Consider the following 16,961-nt stretch of genomic DNA (forward strand, 5'->3'; position numbering starts at 1 on the left):
GGAGGGCTAGAGCTTAATATAGTGAACAAGATTATGTGAGGACGACACACGTGACTAGCATGCACTTGCCATGCAACATGGATGGAACATGGCATTTTAAAGATTATTTTTGTTACAAAATAGAGATATTCATTACTTAATTTGGCTTTGATCTGCTATCGTGACAGCGTTTACAAGATGAGAGACATAAAAGTGTGATAATATTGGTGTCTGTGCGAGAGAAAGAGTATTGATTGGAATCCCCTGTTGTGATACCCGAAGGTCAGCCCTGTCGTATCTTGCGATGTCATTGATGTCTTTTCAATGCATGTGTGGCAACGCCTCAACAACTCGGCCAGTGATGTGTAAAACGAACATTGTCCTGCCAACATTTACATGACGCGCATCCGCGAATACTTGACTGACCGGCGCTAGTGCAGCATGAAATCTTTATGTGTCCACTTCTCCGTTGCCTTTCTCTTTGCTTTCTTCGCAAAGCTGATCGGTCTGCGGCTCTCGACTTTGCCTCTGACCAGCAAACTCCTGTACCTATCCTTCATCAAGTTGCCTTCTGGCTTCAATAATCTCAGAGACTCCTGTAACTCATCTGGCAGGACTAGCTCCAGATCCTTCTCCGGCAATGCAACTTTGCCCAATTTCCTCCTTCGTAGCTCAAGATTGTCATCCTCGCTGCTGTTTTCAGCCTCATCGGCCACTACTGATTTTCGTAATTTATCCTTCTCTGACAAATCCTTAGCGATTTTCTTGGCAAGGGCGGCTTGCTCATTTTTCTTCTTGATATGCGCTGCCATTTTTGCCTTTCGTTCTTCCTCCTTCCTGCGTTTGATCCGGTTCCGCTGTGCTTGCGTTTTTCTCTCTGGTCTCTTGGCATTCAATCTCACATCTTCGGCTCCGCTCTCAAACCCTTCCCATGCAGAATCTTCCTCCCATTCGGATAAATCCGCCTTCGCTTCAGCAGCTTCAGCCTCGGCTGCAGACTTCGCAGCTGCTTCGAGCCTTACCCGCTCGGCTTCCGCAACATCAAGACGTTTTTGTTCGGCTGCTAATTCCTTCTCTCCCTCTGTGATAAGTCGCTCCTCATAATCGGTGAAAACTGGGTTATAGCTGTATCCTCCTTCAGGCTTCTTGACTGCCGGGATATCCCTCCCATTGGCCGCTAACGAAATGGGTTTATGTTTCAAGGTGGCAGGTGCAACTTTCTTTTTAGTCTTCTCGAGGAAGGAGAATCTCGGATCTTGAGTAGCTTCTTCAACATCCTTCTGTACATCCCAGGGATCGTAGCTTGCTTCTGTGACTTCAACTAATGCGTCGCTTTGGCGTCCATTGGCAATGTTTCGCAGTCGAGTAAGTTCCTTATGAGAGACGTAACTTGTCCTTTGACGCTTGGGTTGAATGACGCCATCTGTAGTCTTGTCGCCAGCTCGCTTTTTCTGTGATACCGCCGGTATGGCAGAGCGCTGGGCAATGATCTCGTCGGCTTTGAGGGGCTTGGAGCCTTTCAGATATTTCTTCTGTATCGAAGCGTCGCCAGCGAGGTCGAGGGTAAAGAGGTCTGCAGAATCTTTTTCGACAATTACACCTCTACAGAGCCTGTTCAGCACCGCCATTGAGTAGGGGGGTGTTTGAGTTCATACCCTTTGATCAATTCGTCCCGCACTTCCTCGAGCCCCTCCTGGATCTCTGTAACGTCGACATTTTTCCTCCAGGCTTTCTTGCCTTTTCGCGAAGGCTGCTTATGTTGCTGAGGTGCTCCCGGCGACACAATTGCTGGCTTGATCATAGGCATGACTTTTGGTGCTCGATTCTGGTTCACGACGACTCGTGGCGTGGCTGTGGAAGGCTAGTGGTCTTTTTGGTACAATGGGCTTGAAAATATTTTGAAGTTGGAATTTTTGCTTTATCGTTATCTTCGGTGGGGCGGGGCGGAGTCCCGCCCATCAGGCTTAGCATTAATCCTGGCACCCAGCAGGCCTCCTTTTTCTTCGAGACCTTGACACAACCCAGGAAATTTCCAAAAAGGGCGCCTCAATAACCAACACACATATCACGGATTCTTTGTACATACTTGACCGCCCCCTTCTGAAGATTTGCATTTCCCTCGACTTTTTGTGGGCCACCATAATAATAGCGACAAAATGGCGCAGGCAGGCGGATCGTACAATAATCCGTTGAAGAAGTTCAAGTCAGCATTGACCGCGATCTCGTATCCTTGGGAGAGTATACTGATTGTTGTATAGATTGGTATTCCTCGGAGAACAAAGTGGTATGCAGGACGCTAATGCGAATCCCGTCTGGAGATGCTGATAGGAATATGCAGTTGGGAAAACGTCCCTTATCACCCGTTTTATGTACGACTCCTTCGACAACATGTACCAGGCGACAATAGGCATCGATTTCCTGTCAAAAGTAAGCGGTACACGGCAGAGCGACGGAAGCTGGTGCTGACCGATTTGCGCAGACCATGTACCTTGAAGATCGAACTGTGCGATTACAGTTATGGGATACGGCAGGTCAAGAACGGTTCCGGAGTCTGATTCCATCATACATTCGAGATTCCAGCGTGGCTGTGGTGGTTTATGATATTTCAAGTAATGGCAACCCCACCCGCAACGCTATTAGTCTTGACCTAACGACCCCTCAGATGCGAAATCTTTCCAGAACACGCGGAAATGGGTAGATGACGTTAGAGGAGAGCGAGGAAACGATGTGATCATTGTTCTAGTGGGTAACAAAACGGATTTGAATGATAAGAGAGAAGTCACAACACAGCAGGGAGAAGAGGAGGCGAAGAAGAACAACCTGATGTTTATCGAAACGAGTGCGAAGGTGGGACATAACGTCAAGAATCTGTTCAGGAGGATAGCTCAGGCTCTGCCTGGAATGGAAGGCGCCGAGGGAGCCGCAGCGGCCGGAAACCAGAGTATGTCATCCGGTGAACGAAGACTTGGATGGAGCCATGCTGATCCCGAGTGTAGTGATCGATGTCAACATCAATCCAGCGCCTGCAAACCAAGAAGGTTGTGCTTGTTGAGAAGCAGAATGAGAAACATTCACTTCGTCGTCTTGTTTTATAGGAAAATTTCAGGGATATGAGCATAGTTCAGCGTTTTGGCAGCATTCGGTGTTGTATGATTGATACCAGCAGCGGGCGCACGCAATAATGTAGTTAATATTAACAAAATCGACTGGTTGCTCGTCTATTCATTCTGTGTTGATCGTAGTGGGTCCTCGAAGAAAAGGCTGCTGAGGATGACTTACGAAAGAAAATCAGGAGTATCGATAAATGGCAATTCACGTGAAAATACATAAGATGAAGACCAGATTAAAAGAGTCCAAAATATTGTGCATATCCATTCTGGATTATACAATCAGCCTTCTACATAAGCAAAAATTGTGCTTATTCATAGCCAAGAGTATCAATTTCCCCCTTTTGTGTGAAGAGAAAAGGTGAATTTCATGCCCAAGAAAGCAGACAATTTCATTGGTTAGTATTCCCGAAGCTGCCGGTCAGCCATTTTGTTTCTGACGACGACACCTCCCCATCCCCTCCCTCGACGACAACCCTCAATACCCAGCATCCTGTTACAATCAGAGTTGGAATTGCAGCATTTTCAAGATGGGAATTCTGTCGCGATACATGCGCGTACCGCGCCCGAGGGTATGTTAATCCTTTCTCCAACATCACATAAGAACTGCTGCCCTGTGAGGCGGGTTCACTTGCCAACTCATGCTCACTGCGATTATAGAGATTCCTCTACTTCATGAGTCTGCGAACAGGAGTAGAGATGATCTCGCTCTCCGTGGTTTTCAACAAATTAACAGGCTTCTTCGGGCTCTTGGCCGTCCTCACCGGCTTGCGCCTCTCGCCCCTTCAACTCTCGATGTACATCTACTCTGTGGGAGTGCTCATCCTCGTCGCTTTCCTCATGCCACATATTCGAAAACAAAGCCCATTTCAATGTCTGGCGCTTGCGTGGTTTTACGCTCTCGATACGATAATAAACACTGCCTTCACCTCCGCGTTTGCGGTAACATGGTTCCTGGCGGTCAGCGCAGACAACGCGAATCAACGCATCCCGAGTGGCGCACCAGGGAGTAGCATGATCGACGACACAGCAGGCTTCACGAGTTCACAGCACAATGTCAGTGAGGTCAATGTGATCACGTCTCCTGCCGCTGGAGCAACAACCGGACAAGAAGCAGTAGCATACGCGATTGCCAGCTCTGCAGCAGCCACTGCATCAAGCCCGAGCTTGGGCCATGGTGTGGGGATTGAGGAGAGCATTCCGAGCATCGTCGTCGTAGTGTTCTTAACCCTGGTTCGGGTCTATTTCATTTTCGTGGTGATGGCTTTCGCGAGACAGGCGTTGCGGCAATACATGTACACTTCTTCACCAGCGAAGTTGCATCTCCACACGGATGGGGCGGCCGAGACCATAGCGGATAATCCTTTTGCGGTCGGGTCTCCTGAAGGTGCAGGGTGGAGGGGAAAGCTGGGGAGGATCATGGTGAAGGTTGGCGAGAACTATTGGCTGGGTGGTCAGGCTGATGAAGCCTGGGCGAAGGGTTTAGATGGGCGATTCAAGACTACAAAGACTGCGGGTGGACCACCAGGAACGCTGGAACGAGAGCGGCGAGCAAGAAGTGGTACCGGACCGCCTGTTCCCCCTCCGAATATGGTCAAGACATGAGGAACGGGGAATTGTCGGCGTGGCAGAGGGGCCAGGCAGTCGCTTGGAGTGTTCATAGGCGTTATTGGGTAGGCAGAGGGACTGCTTCAATCAGGCAAGCATTTTTTGGTGTACTGTACGCTCGAGCTACCTACGTGCAGCGTAGGAGTATATAACATAATGATTTAGATGGTAATTGGCGGCGAAGTTCTGAGAGTGGAAGCGCAATGGATGAATGCATGCATGCATGCCTGTGACAGTGACGGGCCCGGCTACAGAGGACTACTAGGATTTCAAGTAGCACTCTAAATTGAAGATGTTCTGTTCTGCCCTGTTCTGTTCCGGACCTGCAGCAGACCACACACACATGATCGATCGGTGCTGGGTCGGTGCAGGATCGGAGAAGCAAGGGGACGGGGCGTCGGGGGTCAGCGTCGATGTATTCAAGCGACGCCTCGCTGTAGCAAAATGGCGTGCTCGCTGCAGGTGGGGCGGGTCAATTGCCGTGGGCCCTGGGCCCTGGCCCTTGGGAAGCTTTCAACATGGGTATTGGGCATGGAATCATGGATGGGGGTCGGGGGAGCGAGACAGACGAAGTTGAGAGTAAGTAGCGGGTGAATGTTCCAGCCGGCAGCGTTGGTAATGCCGCTGCAGAGATTTGCCCACTCGTGGGAGTTGTGGTCGTTCACCCGCTGTGGTTGGCTCGTTCGCTCTCTCTCGCTCTTGTTTGCTCCATCCAGCCGAAGCATCGCCGTCGACCCCCCCTTCTCCTCCCTTCTCCTCCCTTCACACTCCGACCACGCCCCGCAGCCCAGCCCAGCCCAGTCCAGCTACGGAGCGCACTAAGGATGGCAAGGTGAAATAATCCAGAAAAATGTCAATGGCCGTCTCCCTCGCCGCCCAGACAACTCTGTGACTTCTCCCTCTCCTCCTCTTGCTCTCTTCCTCTTCCTCCTCCTCCCCCTCCTCCTCCAACCCGAACCAGAGGGACAATCACCACATTGACAGCATGGCCACTGCAGCATCACCAAAGATTCGCACGCCTGAAGAGGCTGGTAAGTCTGTCTGAATCTTCCCCAGACCTTTGTCTTGTCTGCTCCGTGACCCTTTGCTAACGGCAATTGCTTCTGAATAGTGGCAAGAATTGCCTACTTGGCCAGCGATGTCATTGTCTCCGTCCAACCGGCTCAAGCAATTGAGTCAGAATTCTCTTCGCATCTGCATCGCTACGCGGGGCGCAAGGACCGGAGTCTTGTTGCTGCTGCTGAAGATGGTGTCCCCGAGGTCTGTCAACACAACCGTCGGGCGTTGGAAATACTAACATATTTGTCTAGGTCCAAGTCGTCAGACACAATGCCGACCCTCTCCTCTCAGTCTTCACGCCAATTCGCAATGGCAGACTTGTTTCCGTCACAACGAGCTCTTCCATCCTCGTCTCCTCGGTGCCCCACCTATACCGACTCGCAAACCTCCCCGTTGTGATTCACGTGTCTCTGCAACCTGCACACTACCCCGACTACTCTTCCATCACCTCGATCCGGAATTCAGGTTTCACGTTCCTGCAGTCCGAGACGTTGCAAGAGGCACAAGATATTGCTTTGACCGCACACGCACTAGCGATCAAGTCTGGCAAAGGCGTCATACATTTCTTCGATGCAGGATCGTCAGCACAGGATAACCATATTTCCTTTGAAAACCTGGAGGTTGTTAAGGCCATTCTCAACCTGGATGCTGTCAAGACCTTTCAGAGCAGGAAGATTGGCGGAAATAGCATTTATGCCGATGATGGAAGAATTGCCACCATTCCAGAGACGAGTACTCCTATCCAGGCCCTTCCCGGCGCCATGGAAGGGGTTGAGTCGACACCTGTATTGCCCAGTGAACCGCTCACTCCATCGAAAGCTTCCTCGGTAGGGTCCTCGAAGTCCGGACGGGAAAGCAGCGTGGATAGCAAGGCCAGCGTATCCTCTGCGACTACGGTTGAACTCTCCGGTGTGCGACCTGTCACATCGGATGATATTTACGATTTCGTTACTGCCATCTGGTACCAGTTTAAGGAAGGGCTGGGAAGAGAGTACACGCCCTTCCAGTATTCCGGCCCAGCCAATGCTGAGGATGCTCTCTTTATTTTTGGTTCCGATGTTGGTACATTTGCACAAGCTATCGATGCGGCCAAATCCAGCGATATATACGCAAAATCCGGAGTTATTACCGCGCGTTTGTATCGACCCTGGCTTGGATCCAAGCTTATCGAAGCCATCCCTAAGTCAATCAAGAGGATAGCAGTTCTTGAGCAAATTAGAAGAAAGACCACGAAATGGGGGCCTCTCCTTTTAGACCTACTCACTACTCTCAAGTCTGGACCGGGTGGAGGTGTCGAGACGATCGTGGGACATCAGCTAGGATACATTGCTCCAGAAACAGTTCGACAAGCTTTGCGTGGTGTATTCCAAAATCTGAAATCTGACAAGCCTATCCAGAATCTTGAAGTTGGCAACCCTAATGGGCCAACCGAATCACTGGGCGGATATGACCTCTCGCAGCCCAAAGTCGAATCCGCATACATGAAGATTTTGGACCAGATTTTCGGGGAAAAATTGTATCTCGCAAATGTTATTGGATCTCAAAATGCTGGTATTTCTACCACAGTTGCATCTAATCCTGAGTTTGGCTTCGGATCTCTCTTGGCCAGAAAGGAACATCGCCAACGTTTTGTTAGCGAGGTCCAACAAGCATCTACGTCGAACGCATTCATCACAGAAGCCCCGAAATCATGGCTATCGAAATGGGTGGCAAGTGTGGATGATGATAAGAAATCGGATCAATTGGCCGATGATATTATTGCACGACTTGAGACGGATGGGTCGCCGTTATCTAGAAACCTACTTTCAAAGAAAGGCCTCTTCCGAAAAGAATCGCCGTGGCTCGTAGGCTCCGATGCTTGGGCTTTTGACCTTGGCAACTCTGGCGTCCATCATGTTATTGCATCTGGAGAAAATGTTAACATGCTCATCATCGACTCGACTCCATATTCAGAACGAGCAGCAGGCGACGCTGCCCGAAGAAAGAAGGACATCGGCCTCTATGCGATGAACTATGGCAATGCGTATGTTGCTTCAGTTGCTGTCTACAGCTCGTATACCCAGGTATTACAAGCTATGATCGAAGCAGACCAATTTGACGGCCCCTCGGTCATCCTAGCTTATTTGCCTTACTTCAAAGAGACCGACTCCCCCCTGACGGTCCTGCAGGAGACCAAGAAGGCTGTAGATCTCGGTTACTGGCCCTTGTATAGATGGAGTCCCCGGAATGAGGAGCAAGGAGGGCCAAACTTTTCATTGGATTCCGAGCGGATCAAGAACGAACTGAAGGAATTCTTGGCACGTGACAATCACCTCACACAACTCATGAAGAGGCATCCTGAATTCTCTTCCAATCTTTCGCAAGACTATGGTTCCGAGGTCAGAGCACTTCAAAAGCGAAAGGCAAAGGATGCGTACGCGCAGCTCCTCGAAGGCATGTTTGGCGCGCCTCTCACAATCTTGTTCGCTTCAGATAACGGCAATGCGGAGTCGCTGGCAAAGCGTCTTGGCAACAGAGGAAAGGCTCGTGGTCTAAAGACGATTGTCATGGCGATGGAAGACTACCCACTGGAGGATCTTCCAAGTGAAGAGAACATCGTCTTTCTCTCCAGCACCGCCGGCCAGGGAGAGTTCCCGCAGAATGGTCGCGCCTTCTGGGATGCTATCAAAGACAACACAGAACTGGATCTCGCCTCGGTCAACTTCTCTGTCTTCGCACTCGGCGACAGCCACTACTGGCCTAGAAAGGAAGACAAACACTATTACAACAAACCTGGGAAGGATCTGGACCGCATACTGACAAATCTTGGTGGGAAGCGTCTAGCAGAAATTGGCCTGGGTGACGATCAAGATCCCGATGGATTCCAGACCGGCTACCAAAACTGGGAGCCTCTAATCTGGCAAGCTCTAGGCGTTGATAAGGTCGAGGGACTTCCAGAAGAGCCGCGTAAGTAGAGTTTTCTTTTTGAGGGGTGCGACCTGCTGAGCTCCTCAGGGAGCTTCAGCTAACCACCAGATTACCGGATTTCTTTTGGCCATCATGATTTTCATCAATGACATATCATCAATGACACTAGTTCTACCACTAACACATATTTCAGCTCCAATCACAAATGAGGATATCAAGCTTGCATCCAACTATCTGCGTGGAACAATCGAGGAAGGCCTTGCTGATCCTTCAACTGGCGCTATCTCAGCTTCTGATCAGCAACTCACCAAATTCCACGGTACCTATATGCAAGATGACCGCGATCTTCGAGACGAGCGGAAGGCGCAGGGACTTGAACCTGCTTACTCGTTCATGATTCGATGCAGGTTACCTGGTGGTGTTGCAACTCCAAAGCAATGGATCCAGATGGACGATGTCAGCAATAGTTTCGGAAACGAGACGATGAAGCTGACAACCCGCCAAACCTTCCAATTCCATGGAGTCGTTAAAGGAAAGCTCAAGTCCGCCATGCGGGGTATCAATAAGGCATTGATGACCACCATTGCCGCTTGTGGTGACGTCAACCGAAATGTCATGTGCAGTAGTTTGCCAACAGCATCAAAGTATCATAGGGATGTTTATGCATGCTCGCAGAAGATCTCTGATCACCTTCTCCCATCTACCACAGCATATCACGAGATCTGGCTCAAGGATGAGAACGACGAGAAGATTCAGATTGCTGGCGATGCTGTGCAGGATTTCGAGCCTCTCTACGGTCCGACATATCTGCCCAGGAAGTTCAAGGTTACAATTGCCATTCCACCCCACAACGATACTGATGTCTACGCACACGATATCGGTCTCATTGCGATCAAGGGTAAGGATGGTCGCTTATCCGGTTTCAACCTTCTTGCTGGAGGTGGTATGGGTGTAACTCACAACAACAAGAAGACGTATCCACGAACCGGTAGTACCCTTGGATATGTCTCGAAGGATGAGGTTCACATTGCCTGCGAGAAGGTCATGCTGGTTCAGCGTGATCATGGTGATCGCAAGAACCGTAAGCACGCTCGGCTAAAGTACACCATAGACGACATGGGTGTCGATGTTTTCCGGGGCAAGGTTGAGGAGCTTTGGGGCAAGAAGTTCGAGAAGGCAAAGCCGTTCAAGTTTCAAAGTAATATTGACACTTTTGGGTGGCAGAAAGATGAGACTGGAATGAACCACTTCACGTTCTTCATCGAAAACGGACGCATCGAAGATACAGCCGAGTTCCCCATGAAGTCGGGTTTGAGGGAGATTGCCAAGGTCCACAAGGGCGAATTCCGCTTGACTGGTAACCAGCATTTAATCCTCAGCAATGTCGCTGATGAGGATATGCCTGCAATGAAGAAGATGATGGCCAGGTACAAGCTCGATAACGTTGAGTTCTCTGGTCTTCGTCTTTCATCTTCCGCTTGTGTTGCATTCCCGACCTGTGGTCTTGCCATGGCTGAGAGTGAGCGATATCTACCAGAGTTGATCACTAAGCTCGAGGGTGTCATCGAAGAGAACGGTATGAGACAAGACTCGATCGTCATGCGAATGACAGGATGTCCCAATGGATGTGCTCGACCTTGGTTGGCCGAAGTGGCTTTTGTTGGCAAGGCTTACGGTGCCTATAACATGTATCTGGGCGGAGGCTATCATGGCCAGCGCTTGAACAAGTTATACCGCAGCAGTATCAAGGAGGACGAGATCTTAGAGATCATGAGACCTCTCTTGAAACGATATTCGCAAGAACGAAAGCAGGGAGAGCACTTTGGTGATTTTGTCATCCGTATTGGCATGATCAAGGAGACAACCGAGGGAAAAACTTTCCATGATGATGTGAGTTGCCTTGTTTTCTGACGTTTTCCGTATCATTTCTAACGAATCGTAGGTGGCCGAGGAAGAGTCCGACGAAGAATGATTGTAGCAAAATAGTATCTGCATCTGCATTTTCTTCCAGGGCGTTCAACGGTCATTCCCGGGGATACATTCGGCACTGATCTTTCGATTTTTCCCCGAATCGCATAGCTAGGCGGTTTATCAAGCATTGCGTTGTATCATAGAAAAGTCGATGAAAACCTCAGTCCTCCCCGGTTTCAATGGCACCGACATTGGTAAATGTGACTCGCAAGCATGGGAATCGAGAGAGAACTTGTAAGAAGTGGGCCGATTTCCTACGTCTCTTGACTTGATACTTTTTTGCTTGCATCGCATCACTCAATGAACAAGTTGTGTTCTATCCCACATCTTCAACCTTGGCCTTCCTCGGTATCTAGGTGGCATCCAAGACTTTGGGGAGCCTCTCAGTGTCGAGGTATATGGCCGCCAGCGCGAGCTCTACATACTTCGTCAACTATAGTCATCAAAAGTTGTGTCATGTTTACCCTGGCCCTTTTCGAATCAAGCGAACGGCAAACACAATAGCCTAATTCTCATGTTTATCAGATTCGTCACCAAAGGGGGGAATTATCCTAGGCGGCAATAAACTGCTGAGACCTACATCTGGCCTTCTCAAGAGATACCATGTCAGAATCTTGGGTAACAACCACACTTCCAATTTATTTTAAAACGATTCGTGGTCTATTTCTTCTAATTAGCCCTCAACCATCTTACCCCTTGCGTGGTATAGCCAAAATTACAATATAATCTAAGGGAAAGAATCTCTGGTCCCGTGGCCGAGGCTCATTGGCATTTTCTGCCTATGAGGGCCAAGTATACCAGGTCATCTCCCAGCCGCCTCCGCCGTATGTTGCCAAAAATCAATAGAAAACATTGGCCAGTCGCCGCACTCTTCTCTGCGATCCACGGTTCTTCTATATATACTAGGGGAAAACCGGAACTGCGGCAGGAATGGAGATTAAGAAAATTAAAACATGGCCTGTCAAAAAGTGACAGTATCCGGACGCCGGCAAGTGCGGCGACTTTTATAAAGGGAGTGGGACAACCTCCTGCATTGGAGCAGTGGAATCCAAATTCTTGCCGTGTGCTCTCGCACGACTAGGGAATCATGCGTGTTAACCAGCCAGTATGTGGTGCTGTGGCACTTCGCACGGTATGTGCCACTGTGCGCAAGCAGACTCCAAAATGGTCCATGATTTCTTAACCGGAATCACCTTCTCGGCATATACAAGTGGCTACACGGGAATTGCTTTCGGCGTTGCGCTCCCCATGAACGTCTCGGACCCTTATGATGCCATCATATCAATTACAGCACCGGTGTCAAACACAACATGGGCTGGATTCGCCTGGGGAGGGACAATGGTGTGGAATCCGCTCACAGTAGCATGGGCAAATGGTAAGACCACAGTGGCCTCCTCGCGCTTTGCATTGTATGAAACCCCTCAGCATTCATTGGGCATTCTGACGTTTTCGGTGGGTTGAGTCTTCCACAGGCCTACGACGCAGAGTACTGTACACTCTCTTGAAAGGCACAATGGTAAACAGCACTCACTGGACCATGATTGCCAAATGCAGCGGCTGCACATCCTACCAAGGCAACGACGGCGAGCAGGCTGTAATCAATGGCACCGGAATAGTTCAATTTGCCTGGGCTCAAGGAACATCTGCAGTCACGACTCCACCAAACAACGCCTCTGCTTTCAACGTTCACCAGGCATTTGGCAAATGAAGCCACGATTTGAACGCCGCACGCAGCCCGAATTTCAACACGTGGGTCTCTAGCAATCTTAATTTAAGCATCACAAAATCTGACCTTCCTCTTCAAATATTCCTTCCATATGACTTACATTCAAGGTCTAACCGCAGCTCCAAATGTCCTTCCTGCCGCGTTGATATTTTTGGAGTTCAGTTCGTAGGATGTCATCAAAACCAGGCAAATGTTTGACGTCAGTAACACTCTGAATACCAGCGTGTCAAATTCTTCACACCATTGCATAATCCACATTGGAGCCATTCTACCATATTTCTCGGAGGTCTGTATGAAGCGCCTTTGCTTTCAACCAAGCTGACGATAGCATCGCAAATCTCTATGCAGATCTGTCTCTCCCCCGCAAGCGATACTGTGCGCTTACCCCTTTAAAAGAATTCAGATTGGTTCACAGGCGACGGAGGTCGAATGTAAGGCGGAAGATAATCAACTGTCATGCATGATTTACACTTGTTGTGCTCGCACGCCTCGCAAGTTGGTGTATCTATGTCGTTACATTTTGAACACTACGTTGGATCAGCAGAGGTATTAAGGTGGGGAAAGAGAGGAGGGAAGCAAAGTGCCCGGCTTGACCATATTTCTCGTAGACGAAATGACAGCACCAGTTCCGGGGTCAGAATCCAGGTATTTATAGTTCCAGATGCGCAGGGAAAAGCCACGTTGCCGACCGTGAGGGCGAGTTCCCAGATTACCGGGATGGAGTGGGAGTTTGCGGCTGCGGTGATGGTGGGGATGTCGAGGAGTTGGGGGGTGTAGAATTAGATGCCCTGAAGGAGGATCAGGGCGGTGGTGGAGGCCTGTTGTTGGGTAATTGTGGGAGGTTGTTAGGGTTGAGTGGGAGGCAGAGAGTCGTGAGACGAGGGGGGTGGAAAGGTGAGATTGTGGCGTAGTCGCCCTTCCGCCGCCAGAACATCGTAGTCCACTTCTTCGAATTGAGATGGGCGAGAGACGCTGCTTCCTGCCAGGCCTAGAAACCATGCTATTTTCCATTTGCCCTTCAGTATCGATCCTGTGCTACTTGCTCGTTGTGTCCGAAAAGTAGACCGATTCTTAGTCGGTGTAGCGCGCTTGCTTGTTCATGGCAAATATAATGTAGAATTCGAGTTCGCTGAGGGAGACGTCGAAGATCGAAAGGCTGGCCATGCTCCTGAAGGGAGCTGCTGAAGAGTTCTCTAATGTTGCCTCGATGCTCTTGAAGGTGTTTGGATTGGTATGGCCTCCGTCTGCAGTTCCGCCTCAAGAGGTCCTGAAGTCTGCCTATTGTCTGTTTCGTATGCGCTCACGATTGTCTACGCTTTCCGTTCGTCGTCTCGCACACCCGACTACAGAAGCTCAAATATCTTCGATATCATCGTTCCAACCGCGTCCATTTAAGGTTTGCCGTGGCTTGATTGATCAATCCGATGTGCGTCGTGACCTTCTTGTACAAGGCTGAGAGCTACTCCTAGCCAAGCTACATTTGAAGTCATGGATAGCTGGTATGCAGCTGAGAAGCGATATTGAATCGTCCGTACGATCTTTGAGCTCGCAGAGGACGGTGTGAAGGGGGCTCAGCTAAGCAAATTCGTTGATTCTCTAAGGGTCTTTGAGTGAGCTTATCAAGGAGAGTTCATCTTGATGAGCTGGTTGAGACATGTTGTTCAGGTGTTGTTAGAGCGTCGAGGGTGTTGATCCTGTGGACGCGACAAGGCTAAGGATAGAGCTTCGGTTTGTGGCTGTGCAGCGCCATCTCTGTTCTGAACACGCCCAATCTCATGATTACCTCTTGAAATCTTCCTGGCATCAATAAACTGAAATTTTAACTCAATGGTCTTAATTTAGAAAATAAGCTACAAAGCATCAAAGATTCCATATAGAACGATCTACTGGAAGGATACAGCTCCTGACCATAAGTTCAAAGCGAGCATGCCGAATACGAAGGGTTTCGCAAAAAAGAGCAAGGTTACACAAGGCGGGGTAGGTTTGTCGAGAATCCTATCGCGACAACATATCGAAAGTACAGTAGAAATCACCTGTAAACATTAACGGCTTTAACTGACTCACGACAAAAAAGATACGTCCTATGAAATATCCTTCTCACAAAGCAGAATGTGGGGAAGCAATGTCACCAGAGAACATATACTGCAGAAGATTACCCTTCTCGCTATGCTAGGTGGGGTACGGGAAGGCACCAAGGAGCATGAATTAATCCCCCGACCTGGGAGAGCATCATGCCTGACTATTGAACAAGAGGGAGAGATCGTGAGCAATTTAGCATTCCTGGCCTCTCGCCGCAAGAATTCCAAAGCGGTAGTCGCAATTGCCATTGAGGAGGATGAAGACGGTCAAGGAATGACCATTCGCATAGCTGTCAATGGTGACAGTGTCGTGCACCTCAAAGAAGGATTAGTTCAGATCAGCGAGACACTAGAGCAAGTTTCAAGACTTGGTAGGCTCAACCTAAGCAAGCTATGATTATGTCTGACGCCTATTAGAGCAATCGGAAATACATGATATAGAAAGCCTTTTTCGACGAGTCGTCATACTAGACTTCTTCCGTATTTGTACACGATTGCGGTTGGGTAGGAAACACCAAATTGAAGCATCCCCCATCACGCTGCTACACCAAACTCTCTACGACAGTTCTATAACCGAAATTGAAGAGCTCAGGATGATAGCGCTACGGGAAAAGGTCACAGCTCTAGTTGAAGCTTACCGAAGATTAAAACAGACACCACAACCTCTCGACAAACCTACGGCATACGAAATGATAGAGGAAGTAACGAGACTGGCTCACAGCTTGAATCAGTCCTCCGGATTCTCAGCCGCTCTGAATAAGTCCTCGAAATTTAGCTCGTCGAAATTGGCTTCTCTCGGAGATTCCGTGGCCAAGCTTGGGCAATATTACAAGGCGGCCTCAGAACTTGTGCTAGCAGCAAGAAGAAAAAGATGTCGAATATTTCGAAAGATCCGAGTTGAGAGTTTTCAAATCTGTGTTCCAGAAAATGTCAGGGTACCATCTAAACCCGAGTCCGCCCTTCCCCTGGTCGACCATTTACTCCAATCACACAAAACTTCAAAATTATTACACCGATTCCCAGGCTCGAAATCTGCAGTCGACGCCGCGCTGACTAATCGCTTGAATGGTGAGAGAGCTGGCATCAAACTTCACGCCGAAATCAAGCTGCTTTTTTACTATGAATCACGTCCTGCACACGTAAGACCGAGGGTAATATGTACCAACAAGAGCGCCTGCTACTTATGCGACCTCTTTTTCAGGATCCACGGCCAATTCCAGCTACCAAGAACATTTGGAAAGATGAACGAGAGATGGATTTTGCCTGATTGGCTACATGTTCCCCCAAGTCAGATTCCGGCCTTGAAGAATGTGGTTGAGCAGTTCAGTACGGCCCTAGACTCTCAAATTAGACTCGCCTCAAAGAATATGAAACGTCAGCCTGATCCGATCGAGAGTTCTGTTGGTATATCCGCGCATTGGTCCTGCTCTACTGTCGACAAGGCAACTTGGTCTCAGCCAATCCCCAGCCCAAATATGACTGCCACTGTTCCAACAGGGAGAGGGCTAGGTCCGAGCCATTCTGAGTACCCGCCAGCCCCAGGATCACTTGAGGTAAGTTAGCTTCGTTTTATCGTGTTTCTTATAAAAGCCCTCAGAACACATAACAAATATTTGAAACATAGATACCGATTCCTTCCCGGTCATCTTCTTGTACTGTCCTAGTCCCTGCACCCTCACTATTCCCAATCCCAGTGCCGAATATCTTTCAAGAATACGAAACACTGCGCCCCGGCAAACATATATGCCGACGACTCGCAGAAAGAGGTCAGTCCTTCACAGTTACTTTCCATGACTTGTACGCCACGGTATCTTTCGATATTGCCCAAAGTGCTGGTGATGAGCGGGGCACCACACCATGGGTGCAGATTGGGTTTCTGGAGTCTACAGAACAGCCAAAGCTTAGTAATGACGGCAACAATGCTATCTCCCTAGAAGATATCCCAGAAGGTGCTGAAGTGACGGCTACACGTGGCGTGGGTGACCCCCAAACGGTGCTCTATGTCCATTGGAAACGGCAGGCCATTTCTATTCAATGTATGTCACAACTCTGTGATTCAAGTTGTCCGCCAATTCTGCTCTAGAAATGTAGTTCAAGTGTTAATAGACATGCTACTTGAAACAAGCATGGATGAGTATGCACGTCCTGACATCCTGCGATGCATTTTGGTACCTTTAGACTTTTAGGGTTGAGTAGCGGTCAAACAGAATGAATAGGTGAGGACATTAACTGGTAAGATTACTTACGGATCCATCTTTTGTTACGAGTAAGCATAACACGACAACCCTACCGCTGCTCAAATTATAATGTTAATGTGTTCAGGAATTGGATTCAATCTGCGAGACCGCCAAATCATTCCGGGAACAAGTCTCACATTAATAAGGATGCCAGAGAACACCACGACGTCCACATCGGTGTTGTCAATCGGCTCAGCATTGTGCCCCCACCTGACACCCGTATCACACCGAGAGAGTGAAATTTTGGTGGGAACTCATCTTTGAGTTTGTTGCAGCAGATCCAGTATGA

At 49.1% G+C, this 16,961-nt stretch overlaps 8 protein-coding genes across 8 annotated transcripts; 5 read left to right on the forward strand and 3 right to left on the reverse strand.

Annotated features, from left to right (window-relative positions):
- Positions 1 to 114: 114 nt before the first annotated feature.
- K444DRAFT_610622 (putative 60S ribosomal biogenesis protein Nop53) lies at positions 115 to 1,855 on the reverse strand. The gene is made up of 2 exons (XM_024879784.1): positions 1,635 to 1,855; positions 115 to 1,581 (listed from the first exon to the last, which is right to left on the reverse strand). The coding sequence occupies exons 1-2, from the start codon at positions 1,784 to 1,786 to the stop codon at positions 411 to 413; spliced, it is 1,323 nt and encodes a 440-aa protein (XP_024739479.1). The 5' UTR covers positions 1,787 to 1,855; the 3' UTR covers positions 115 to 410.
- Positions 1,856 to 1,988: 133 nt separating this feature from the next.
- On the forward strand, positions 1,989 to 3,321 carry K444DRAFT_585803 (ras-domain-containing protein). Its single transcript, XM_024877943.1, has 6 exons — positions 1,989 to 2,182; positions 2,238 to 2,263; positions 2,318 to 2,406; positions 2,459 to 2,588; positions 2,642 to 2,920; positions 2,976 to 3,321. The coding sequence occupies exons 1-6, from the start codon at positions 2,136 to 2,138 to the stop codon at positions 3,029 to 3,031; spliced, it is 627 nt and encodes a 208-aa protein (XP_024739480.1). The 5' UTR covers positions 1,989 to 2,135; the 3' UTR covers positions 3,032 to 3,321.
- Positions 3,322 to 3,616: 295 nt separating this feature from the next.
- On the forward strand, positions 3,617 to 4,691 carry K444DRAFT_524075 (DUF1753-domain-containing protein; the record flags this gene model as incomplete). Its single annotated transcript, XM_024874332.1, has 2 exons — positions 3,617 to 3,658; positions 3,747 to 4,691. The coding sequence occupies 2 exons, from the start codon at positions 3,617 to 3,619 to the stop codon at positions 4,689 to 4,691; spliced, it is 987 nt and encodes a 328-aa protein (XP_024739481.1).
- Positions 4,692 to 5,679: 988 nt separating this feature from the next.
- K444DRAFT_524744 (sulphite reductase hemo protein, beta subunit) lies at positions 5,680 to 10,632 on the forward strand (the record flags this gene model as incomplete). Its single annotated transcript, XM_024874376.1, has 5 exons — positions 5,680 to 5,725; positions 5,806 to 5,954; positions 6,005 to 8,699; positions 8,854 to 10,550; positions 10,603 to 10,632. 5 exons carry the CDS (start codon positions 5,680 to 5,682, stop codon positions 10,630 to 10,632), a joined length of 4,617 nt encoding a protein of 1,538 aa, XP_024739482.1.
- A 1,163-nt stretch (positions 10,633 to 11,795) lies between these two features.
- K444DRAFT_627492 (iron reductase domain protein) lies at positions 11,796 to 12,339 on the forward strand (the record flags this gene model as incomplete). The annotated part of the gene is made up of 2 exons (XM_024882805.1): positions 11,796 to 12,006; positions 12,104 to 12,339. 2 exons carry the CDS (start codon positions 11,796 to 11,798, stop codon positions 12,337 to 12,339), a joined length of 447 nt encoding a protein of 148 aa, XP_024739483.1.
- A 27-nt stretch (positions 12,340 to 12,366) lies between these two features.
- Positions 12,367 to 12,621, reverse strand: K444DRAFT_610626 (uncharacterized protein). Its single transcript, XM_024879785.1, has 2 exons — positions 12,458 to 12,621; positions 12,367 to 12,388 (listed from the first exon to the last, which is right to left on the reverse strand). Exon 1 carries the CDS (start codon positions 12,613 to 12,615, stop codon positions 12,460 to 12,462), a length of 156 nt encoding a protein of 51 aa, XP_024739484.1. The 5' UTR covers positions 12,616 to 12,621; the 3' UTR covers positions 12,367 to 12,388; positions 12,458 to 12,459.
- Positions 12,609 to 13,693, reverse strand: K444DRAFT_345545 (uncharacterized protein). The gene is made up of 2 exons (XM_024872062.1): positions 12,952 to 13,693; positions 12,609 to 12,884 (listed from the first exon to the last, which is right to left on the reverse strand). Exons 1-2 carry the CDS (start codon positions 13,366 to 13,368, stop codon positions 12,747 to 12,749), a joined length of 555 nt encoding a protein of 184 aa, XP_024739485.1. The 5' UTR covers positions 13,369 to 13,693; the 3' UTR covers positions 12,609 to 12,746.
- A 475-nt stretch (positions 13,694 to 14,168) lies between these two features.
- K444DRAFT_345695 (uncharacterized protein) lies at positions 14,169 to 16,769 on the forward strand. The gene is made up of 5 exons (XM_024872064.1): positions 14,169 to 14,374; positions 14,432 to 14,806; positions 14,853 to 15,988; positions 16,060 to 16,701; positions 16,758 to 16,769. The coding sequence occupies exons 1-4, from the start codon at positions 14,284 to 14,286 to the stop codon at positions 16,516 to 16,518; spliced, it is 2,061 nt and encodes a 686-aa protein (XP_024739486.1). The 5' UTR covers positions 14,169 to 14,283; the 3' UTR covers positions 16,519 to 16,701; positions 16,758 to 16,769.
- Positions 16,770 to 16,961: the final 192 nt, after the last annotated feature.

The sequence above is a fragment of the Hyaloscypha bicolor genome (genome assembly GCF_002865645.1).
Source record: "Hyaloscypha bicolor E unplaced genomic scaffold K444scaffold_53, whole genome shotgun sequence".
In the NCBI taxonomy this organism is placed as follows: Eukaryota; Fungi; Ascomycota; class Leotiomycetes; order Helotiales; family Hyaloscyphaceae; genus Hyaloscypha; species Hyaloscypha bicolor.